General features: G+C 38.1%; 2 protein-coding genes across 5 annotated transcripts; one reads left to right on the top strand and one right to left on the bottom strand.

Moving 5' to 3' along the window:
• The first annotated feature begins 2,825 nt into the window (after positions 1–2,825).
• Positions 2,826–4,001, top strand: LOC132631151 (uncharacterized). Its single transcript, XM_060346750.1, has 2 exons — positions 2,826–3,826; positions 3,923–4,001. The coding sequence occupies exons 1-2, from the start codon at positions 2,826–2,828 to the stop codon at positions 3,999–4,001; spliced, it is 1,080 nt and encodes a 359-aa protein (XP_060202733.1).
• Positions 4,002–5,912: 1,911 nt separating this feature from the next.
• On the bottom strand, positions 5,913–9,501 carry LOC132631886 (F-box/LRR-repeat protein At3g48880-like). 4 transcript variants are annotated; one of them, XM_060347609.1, is made up of 3 exons: positions 9,369–9,501; positions 6,928–7,328; positions 5,913–6,780 (listed from the first exon to the last, which is right to left on the bottom strand). In XM_060347609.1, exons 2-3 carry the CDS (start codon positions 7,284–7,286, stop codon positions 6,225–6,227), a joined length of 915 nt encoding a protein of 304 aa, XP_060203592.1. In that variant the 5' UTR covers positions 7,287–7,328; positions 9,369–9,501; the 3' UTR covers positions 5,913–6,224. The 4 variants fall into 4 exon arrangements, with proteins under 4 accessions (XP_060203592.1, XP_060203594.1, XP_060203593.1 ...); XM_060347611.1 differs by lacking the exon at positions 9,369–9,501 and adding an exon at positions 9,166–9,339 and having other exon boundaries at positions 6,928–7,464; XM_060347610.1 differs by lacking the exon at positions 9,369–9,501 and adding an exon at positions 9,166–9,339.
• Between the last annotated feature and the right edge of the window lie 1,192 nt (positions 9,502–10,693).

Raw genomic sequence — 10,693 nt, 5'->3', positions numbered from 1 at the left:
CTAATATACAAAAACTAATTTCGTCTTCTTCCTTGAATCCAAGCACCAAATTCATCCAAAACACCTCAAAAGCTACACCACATCATCCTAAATTTCAGATTTAGGTTCCTCAATACGTACCCGATCTTTTGCAACAATACCTACTTAAAATGGAGCTTATTTATGGAAACCCGATTTCAAACTTTGAAGCTTCGAGCTTCAACAATGGCCGCTTATGGAGTTTCTGCTTCTTGTTCACGTTAAATCAATAGATAATCACGTTTTTTAGCTTCAAACAATAGATTCTATTCAACAAATTCGAACTCCTCGAATCAAATTAAGGACAACTTTGAAATCTATAAATGTCAAAATTGAGCTTTGTGTAGTTGGCTTGTATTTAAAAAAATGATTTACTCCAAGTATTGTTGCTAATATTTGTGTATTTCATTATTTTTTCTGAATTGCTGAAATTTTACTAAAGGCACTGTCACACATAGGCTTATCTGGTGGAAGAAGAGATATGGAGTTCATGTGCGTATGTAGAAAGAGATAGAGGAGGAGGAGGGAGTAGGTCATTCTTTGAAAAATTAAAAAAAAAAATAGATCAATTTTGATATCATTGTTCCCCTAATTAACATCGGCTGTAATTATTATAAAAGAAGAAAGAATATAATTTACTTAATCAGATAAGAATTAAATAAATTTGATTCAAACATTCAATAAACAAAAATAAGTCGGAATATATAGCGAGCCTTAAATTTGTCAATAATTTTGATTTAGATACTCTTACTTGGTAGATTATTTAGGTTCATGAAGGGATGAATCATTAAAAAGCTATATGGAGATGTTAGGTAGAATGTCAATCAATTCATACCAACTTCGTTGACAACGAAAAGATATGCTATTGTGACATGAAAATAAAAAAAATGGCCGCGCTAGCAAAAATAATTGCCTAACCATTAGTTTTCGTGTAATGTGAAGGTTTTTTTTAAAATAAAACCCAGGATGGGATCCTAGGGTGTTGTATATATCAATTTGATGCACAAAACCGAGAAGGGTATATATCCTAGCCTCTGGAATACAACACACTAAGATTGCTAGAATAATCTATACAAAAAAGGGGACAAAGCCTATACAAGAGAGAATCCCTTCACTAGAAGAGATTTATTAACTTATAAAAAAGTTAGCACCGTCATATCTGAGTCTAATACTAGGGAGCTGCCACCTATCTAGCTGGAAAGGTCCTTTGGCATCTCTAGGGAGGTGATGAAAATTGGTGAAGAGGACTTCACGATCAATTGTTGTAGCATACTTTGCGAGGCAATTCGCGACTTGATTTGCTTCTCTATAGCAATGAGTGAAAGTAACTTCAGTGTTGAAAGCCATCTGATTAGTCTCCACAATGAGGGAATCCATCTCAATAATGCAAGGGGATTATTCATTTTGAATACACCAATAAGCAGTGGCGGAGCTAGAATTTTCACCTAAGGGTTTAAAAATATGAAGAAGTAAATACACAAAGAAGCCAAGGGGGTTCAACATCTACTATATATATATATATATATAAAATAATTTTAATCTTGTATATACACTGTAATTTTTCACCGAAACGAACCCCGGAGAGTACTTAGCTCCGCCCCTGCCAATAAGTACCATATTTAGCAGCCAAAGCTTCAGCAGTGTTATGACTGCTACAGAGAAGGCAAACACAAAATCACCCAAGTCATTTCTGGCAACGCCCCCTGTACCAGCTTTACCATTATGGGCCAAGAAGCTACCATCTGTATTCATTTTGATACTACCAGCTGGTGGTCTGTCCAGTTAACAATAATGCTTTTTGGAACAGTGTTTCAATTTTTCTACTATATCACGCATTCTGTACCAGTTGTAAGGAAGATCACACTTGGGATAAGCCTTGTTGAGGGTAGCATGAATGTGCCATATTATGTGCTGTTCCATTTTGTAGTAGTAGAATCTGCTTTGATCACCATATTTGCAGGCACACCTACTCTTCCATATTTCACAATAAATCATAATAGGAGTGACTTAGCCTTGTCTTTCTTTCAAAGAGCCGCTATCATCCCTCTATTATACGAGAAAATACTACGTCGTCCGGGTTTTTTTTCGAAAAAAGGTCAGCTAACAGTAGTATGAGTTCCAAGACCCGATGCTTCATCTGCTTCTTTAGCTTAGTAGGACTTCTTTCACGCTATTGCGTGAAACATTTCCCAATTGAATTGCAAGGGATGACTGGGCGACTCCTCTAAAGGGATTCGCTAAAAGGAGCATTTTGTGGACATTATTTTTGTGAGTTGTATTCCACCACCTGTTAAGCAGATCCTTGATGTTAGTACCCTTATAATTAATCCCCGGAGAATGTCCAAACTTTTTCAGAAGATGTATGGCCGGTGCACTATGAACAAAAAGATGTTGGACAGATTCATCTTGAGCAGTTCTGCAGCATAAGCATGTGGCCAATAATCTGTTACAAAACCTCCCTAAGTCGTAATCAAGAGGGAGATTATTCTTGAGCATCCTCCAAGACAAAATAAAGATCCTAATGGAATATTTTTGTTCCTTACATGTTTGCAGTCCGTGCATAAACGTCTATCGCACTTACGGGAGAGTAGGTAATCAATTTGGGTCTTGGCCCTCGTACTCCGAAAGGTGACCAAGTGCTCAACTCTAGTTTTCAGAAGAGGGAAGAGCACTTGGTCACCTTTCGGAGTACGAGGGCCAAGACCCAAATTGATTACCTACTCTCCCGTAAGTGCAATAGACGTTTATGCACGGACTGCAAGGTTATCCCGAGCGAGAACCTCACGACCCAACATAGACTCTTGGTTATGGACCTGGAGATAAAAAGGAAGAGGAGAAAGAGGGTTGTATCGAGTCAGCCGAAGATTAGGTGGGACGCTTTGAACAAGGACAATGCCCAGGAGCTGGGGGAGCAGTTGAGGGCAATGGGAGCCTGGAGGAGTAGCGGGGATGCGAGTAGTATGTGGACTACGACGGCTGCTAACATCAGGGAAGCGGCAAGAGAGGTGCTAGGGGTCTCAAAGGGTTACTCTGACAAACACAAAGGAGACTGGTGGTGGAACGGAGAGGTACAAGGTAAAGTGGAAGCTAAGAAAACAGCGTATCTAAAGCTAGTAGAGAGCACAGACGAGGAAGAGAAGAGGACTAACAGGGAGCTGTATAAGAAAGCGAGGAAGGAGGAGAAGTTAGCGGTTACGGCGGCTAAGACGACTGCTTTTGGACGCTTGTATGAAGATTTGGGGGGAAAGGGGGGGGGGGGGGGGGGGGGAGGGGGGGACAAGAAGTTGTACAGGCTAGCCAGAGTGAGGGAGAGGAAGGCTCGGGACCTGGATCAAGTGAAGTGTATCAAAGACGAGGGAGGGAAAGTTTTGGTAGAAGATGCCCTTATTAGACGAAGATGGCAGTCCTACTTTCATAAACTCCTGAACGGAGAGGGGGACCGAAACATAGTTTTAGGCGAATTGGAGCTCTCTGAGAGCCGCCGCGATTTTGGATACTGCAGGCGGGTCAAGGTTGAAAAGGTCAAAAGGGTTATGCGGAAGATGAGCAGGGGGAGGCCGACCGGGCCAGATGAAATACCGGCAGAATTTTGGAAGAATGTGGGTAGAGGAGGCTTAGAGTGGCTTACGCGGTTGTTGAATGTTATTTTTAAGACGGCGGAGATGCCTGAAGAGTGGAGATGGAGCACCATGATCCCGTTGTATAAAAACAAGGGGGATATTCAGAACTGTAACAACTATAGGGGTATCAAGCTGTTGAGCCATACAATGAAAGTTTGGGAGAGAGTGGTGGAAGCGAGGATGAGGAAGTTAGTTTCTATTTCGGAGAACCAGTTCGGATTCATGCCGGGGCGTTCGACTACAGAAGCCATTCACCTGGTGAGAAGGTTGGTGGAGCAGTATAGGGATAAGAAGACTGACTTGCACATGGTGTTTGTCGACCTTGAGAAGGCTTACGACAAAGTCCCAAGAGAGGTGCTGTAGAGATGTCTGGAAGCTAGAGGTGTTCCTGTAGCATACATTAGAGCGATTAAGGACATGTATGATGGAGCCAAAACTCGGGTGAGGACGGTTAGAGGTGACTTGGAACACTTTCCAGTCACGATGGGCCTGCATCAGAGGTCTACGCTTAGCCCGTTTCTGTTTGTTGTGGCTATGGACGCTCTGACAAGCCACATTCAAGGAGAGGTACCGTGGTGCATGTTGTTTGCAGATGACATTGTGCTTATTGACGAGTCGCGGAGCGGTGTTAACGCGAGACTGGAGGTTTGGCGACAGACTCTAGAGTCGAAGGGTTTCAAGTTGAGCAAGACTAAGACAGAGTACTTAGAGTGCAAGTTCAGTAATGTGAGTCAAGTAGAGGACGAGGATGTGCAGCTGGATACTCAGGTCATCCCGAAGAAAGAAAGTTTCAAGTACATGGGGTCGATCATCCAACGGACTGGTGAGATTGACGACGATGTCACACATCGTATTGGAGAGGGATGGATGAAATGGAAGCTCGCATTAGGGGTGTTGTGTGATAAGAAGGTGCCGCCTATTCTAAAGGGAAAGTTCTACAAAGCGGTGGTTAGACCGGCTATGTTGTATGGAACGGAATGCTGGCCAGTTAAGAAAGCGCATGTCCAAAAGATGAAGGTAGATGAGATGCGGATGCTGAGATGGATGTGCGAGCATACCAGGAGAGATAGGATTCGGAATGAAGTGATTCAGAATAAGGTGGGTGTGGCCCCTGTGGTGGATAAGATGCGGGAAGGGAGGTTGAGGTGGTTCGGCCACGTGCAGCGGAGATGCGCTGATGCGCCAGTGAGGGGGTGTGAGAGGATGGCTGTGGTGGGCCTGAAGAGAGGGAGGGTAGGCCAAAGAAGGCCTGGGGAGAGGTGATTCGACAGGACATGGCGTTACTCCAGCTTACCGAGGACATGACCGGTGATAGGAAGGGGTGGAGGTCAAGTATCAAGGTAGAGGGCTAGTGGGGAGCTGCGAGGTTTCCTTTCTCGTATTAGGGTATTTTTATCCTGCTTTTATGTGTTGGTCTTGTCTATCTTTGTTATTTTATCATGACTTCGTTGCTCTTGCTATTTCTCATTTTCACATGGTTTTGATTTGCTTGTCCTTATCTGACTCTTTTCCTTTGTTTCCCTTGTTTCCCTTGTTTTCTTTTGAGCCGAGGGTCTTTCAGAAACAGCCTCCCTACCTTCCAAGGTGGGGGTAAGGTCTACGTACACTTTACCCTCCCCAGACCTCACGTTGTGGGATCCAACTAGGTATGTTGTTGTTGTTGTACATGTTTGATAGTGTTGTCCACCTGATAATGGGTTCTAACAATTTCCCAAGCAGACTTATTAGAGAATCTGCCATCTTGGTCATTTAACTTTAGAACAATACAGAGCGAGCGAACAACCCTCAAAGTATGTAAAGTTTGACATCAGAAGTTTCTGAATTTATACTTCATGATACCCTAAAAATGGTAACATAAAATAAGGGGAATATGCTGTTTGCATTTCTTAGCATGCACCTTTAGTGAGCTGCACCCCGTAGTAAATACTTACATGCATTGTTCACATTAAAGCACACAATCTAAACTTAGCAATTACAACAAAAATTGAAGTGAAAACATAAATCTGGTATAGATGCCATGTAGGTGTAAATTAAAGTGATTACATAAAAACGCGTCCTGCACTCATTGCAAGGAACAGGGAATTCTCATGAGATGGATAAGTTGGTACATTGCCGGGAAGGGTTTCAAAAGAAGCAGCTTACTATGCTTGGCAACACCAATGTAAATAGATAAAGAAGGTAGCCCAAAAAAAGGAGAAGTAAATAGAAAGAATGTACCCAAAAAGAAAGTAAATAGATAGCGCATCTACAGTATGCCGCGAAAACACAGAAACAAAAGCATAGAAACACGCAGAAATGTATAGAACAGGAAAACAACCCTGTCGAAGAGATAAGACTTACAACTTACAAAGTTACAACATAAAAGCAGCATTACACTTCCATGTACATGATAGTACTGTTTATATTTCTCTCCTATACTACAAAGCTACTCAACTTAGCCACCAGAGGTTACCAACTCAAAACGATAATACTTGCTAGCAAACTGGATGCTGATTCGCGTCCATTAACAATGACAAGGTTTTATTGTGTTTCATTTACACAAGTTTACACATTTTACTGGACCTTTAACTCATATTCTTAAAGTTGTCAAATTGCAAGAGATCTCACCTCATCCACTTTCCAGAGGCCTTCTTCATACTTATACCACCTCATCAGCCCTTCATCATTTCGAGTACGCTGACACATGATGCACGAGTCACTCATGCAGGTTATGAATTTGCGTAAACTAGACACTTTTTCAAGAATCGATTCATCAAGCTTGGTCAGAATTTTCTTCCGTGCAGGTGGAGGGACTTCGATAATTAGGCAATGAGATATGTTGAGCACTTCCAACTTTTTTAACCCATCCAAGATAATAACCAAGGCAGGTTTATATAACATTGTGCACCTCACACTCAACACTTTCAAGTTTGGAAGAAATTCTACCAGTGTATTTGCAAAGAGCATATCACAGGGGCCAATAATCTTGAGCTCAGCAAAATTTCTGCAACTCCTTGCAATTTCTTCCATGACATATGGAGGATTTGCTATACTAGGCATCGTCAGTGATTCGAGATCTTCCCACATACGAATAGCACTGCATATTCCTGTCTTTTTTATTCTGTTCCAAGCAGGCATAACAAGACGTTTAAGCCGTGGACACCTGAAAAAGAGGAGATTTAGTTAGCTGTTCTTCTTCCTTTTCACAGTAATCTTTACTTCTCCTGAATTAGAATAATCGAAAATCATAGGGCATCTGAGATATCAGATGCCTAAACTCGGAAACGATGCTTGCTTTATGGGGGAATACCTCTCAGCAGCATAAGTCAACTGAGTGTCGCTGACATACAGATTGTAATGGAAGATTAACGTTAGTGTGTTTCTTTGACTGAGGTTCAAGCAAATCTCCAGGAGGCGGGTCAATGTTTTATCAGACTGAGAGTCGACATATACGTACGGCTCTAATGGAATTTTGATGAAATTTGATTTTAGTACTGACAAATCCAGCGTCTTCCAGAGAAGTTGATCGGAACAAGCCAATCGCCACGCACGACAAACTTGAGCAAGTGCAGAAGTCAACTCGAAAAGGTCAAAGGACTGGAGTATCTTCACCAAGACATCAATATCAAGGTCCTCCCATCTCCTTGCAGGAGAATCTCCTTCTTCCATCACAAAAGATTCAATCTCCTAAGATTTAGGGCATAAAAACTCCTGTAGAAACAAGCAAGGTCATTAATTCCCTAGATCCATGAAGAATAATCAAATTCCTGAAGTCAAATTGATGTGGCTGATTGTCATTTTGTGTTCTTGTGAATATACTCAGACCATGATGCAGAAAAGTTGATCCCTGCAATACGAAGAAGCATAGAAGAATGTACAAATACGAACAAGCATAGAAGAATGTACAAATATGTCTGAGGAGTACTGGGATTCCCAAAAGTGAAGAAACTAGGAAAATCTGACCTGGAACTTATGTTGGTTATAGATAAGGACAGAGTACTAACTACTAAGTTCTTGCTGGCAAATCACATTTGGATAAAAATAATCATTAACGAAAGCAAAATGATACAAAAAGAAGGAAGTAACATTGATTTGCACATAAAATCCCCTAAAGAGGAATATTCGATGTCCTTAGCATTAGGATGGAAAAGCTGAAGACTTGTTATATGTTTCGAAGAACAAGACAAGTACAAAGAGAACTGGGGAATGGGACAAGTATCTACTGAAGAAAATGGAAGGGGGCGCAAAAACATAATACTCCTTCAATTCTATTTTACGTGAATGGGAACAGAAATAAATAAGTTAACATGATTTTTTTATTTAGCAAAGAGTAGTTAAAAGATATTAAAGTAGTAGTAGTTAAAAAGTTAGGTGAAAGGAAAAACACGAAGTCAAAGTTTGACTATCATTCGTTAAGTGAATTCCTAAAACTTGTCAAAGACATATAAACAATACTAGTAAGGTACAAAAATAACTATGCCTTAATGTCAAAAATTTGCAATTGGTTGTATGGTTCCTTTGTAACCATTCCGCTCTACCCGGGTTCAATTTTTTGATACTACTTAACAACAGATTAAATGGAGTAATATGGACATTGACGTTTCATATAGCTGGCCCCAACTTGTTTGGGATTGAGGTGGAGTCGTACTTTACAACAGCTATGCTTCAAACCTAAACTAGTTGAGGTCGGCTATATGAACACTCAATATCCATTCCGCTCCATTTGGACTTTGAGCGGTTTCATTATTAAGGACTCTCTATTACTATAAAGGTTTTCTACATTTCCTACCGAAATAGTACAAATCAGTAATGAACTAAAAAGACTCCTGGCAAACAACATACTTAATATAAGTGTAGCAACATAAAACAAACCTTAATCCTAACCATTGGAATTAGCTATGTATATTGTGCTTCATCTATATATTGTTTTTTGCTAATTTCACAATAAACCTAACACACAACACATAAAAGCTCCTCTTTTTGTTTCACATGAGTTCTACAACACCATTTTAAGCAGAGTTCTAGACTTCTAGCCAGTGAACCGGAAATCCATTCTGCTTTATTTAAAACATCAAAAACAAACAAGGGCCTAAAAGTACATTTATCTTTTCCATAAGAATTGCATTTAAACTTACAAGTACCTGAATCTGAGTAGAAAATTGCATTTCCAAAGTAACCAGGTGGCAAATCACAGACTAAAAGGAAATCAACTAACATAAGATACTTTAGCAGCTGATATGAAGTCTGCACAATCTTTTCTATCAAACTACTAATCATCTAGATAAACCCAAACCCAATTTTCTCTTTGAGAAAAGGAAAGACGGAATAACCAAAGCACCATTTTCATATAACCTATGCAGATATCTATTTTCCAAAAGATTGGAGAACTCCAAGAATTGAATCGTTAAATCAACAAAATGGAAAAAAGCACAAGTAAATTAAAACCAACCTCGATAAAGATTCAAACTTTAAGAACAAAAGAAATCCACATTTGATCATACCGCACTAATAATTGAAATGCAGAAAACATGGAAACACAAATTCAGACCTGTATGGGCAAAAATCAATTTTTTTCTGCAATTAAAATTCCACAAGGTGTACGCCGAATCCCTTTTAACACCCACAACAACTTTTGGAATCAAGATCCAACTCGAATCAAAAAAAAAAAAAAAAAGTTTAATCCGACAACAACCTTAAAGAACAGAAGAATAAAAAATAAAAAAGACAGAAAGAGATAGATTTAGAACATGCCTTTACAAAATAAGGGAACTGTTGTGAATGATTTAGATCGTTGGTTCACTTTGAGAGTGTGAAATTTGGGAAATAATAACATACGGATACAAGTAAAATGACGATAATAACCCCTCACGCATTCGCAGGCGGCTTGTCAAACTGTAATATCTCTTTTGTTTTAATTTATTTAAATCTATTTCTTTATTAATTCGTGATAAAAAGAATGACTATTTTTATATTTAAAAATAATTTATAGTCACATAAAATATATATAATTTATTTATTAACACCGCAAATATAAAAGATTGTTTTTTTTCTTAACCTTTTTGTTCAATCAAATGAATACACATAAATTAAGGCGGAGGGAATAATTGAGAGTACTTGTAACTCCTCACTGACAAAATATCTTTTCACACGTGTAACTTTGGAAAGCCACTTGGCAATTGGAGTTGGTATAATTATTAGGATAGTAATTACATAGCCAACTAATTACACAATATAGTATTAATTATGATGATATGTTTGCTTGACATAGCGTAATTATAAATGTACTATTTGGGTGCATTAGTGTACAGTTAGATTAAAATTTAAAAATAAAAATTAATTATTAAAATCTAAAAATTAATATTTGATAAATATATGTCTTTTATAAATGATAGTATTAAATTAGGTATTTAAGATACATATTAATTAATAATCATATATTTGATCTAATGTTAAAAATAGCTGATCTATAGATATTTCAAACTAATAATATTTTAATTTAATTAATTATTAAAACTAAAAGTGCACATTCTGTAAGAACATCGTGGACTACACGTTTGACAAAAAGATTAATATTTATAAATATAATGTCAAAAAATTTTCAAATGTTTGACAAAAAAAAAATCTATTGATTCTTACTGAAAAATGAATGACATGTAATGTCAAATAATAAGTCTATACTACTAGGAAATAAATTGGGGGAAAAATATTAACATAAATTCAAAATCCTTAAAAAAAAAAAAAACTTAATACTCTTTTGTCAAACTTCTACAAAACATAAAATAAGCTCCAACATAATTTAAGTATAATTCAAAAGAAAAGTAAATATAAGTCTATAACCTCATTCAACAATAAAATTCTACTGTAATGACATAACTCATTATGTGCCAAGTTGTTAATGACTCATTCTTTCTAATATGTAGCTACAAAAACTAGAACAATAACGTAGTTACGCTAAATGAAGGAAAAAAATGAGAAATGAATATGAGCAATTACATGGAATCACAAGAAGTAAACATTGGAAAACGAGAAGAAAGAAAACAAAGATAAATAATGTAAAAAAATATCTTTAAAGTAAA

This window comes from Lycium barbarum, chromosome 3, assembly GCF_019175385.1.
Source record: "Lycium barbarum isolate Lr01 chromosome 3, ASM1917538v2, whole genome shotgun sequence".
Lineage (NCBI taxonomy): Eukaryota > Viridiplantae > Streptophyta > Magnoliopsida > Solanales > Solanaceae > Lycium > Lycium barbarum.
Note: the sequence above shows the minus strand (reverse complement) of the source record. Positions and strands in the feature narration are given on the sequence as shown.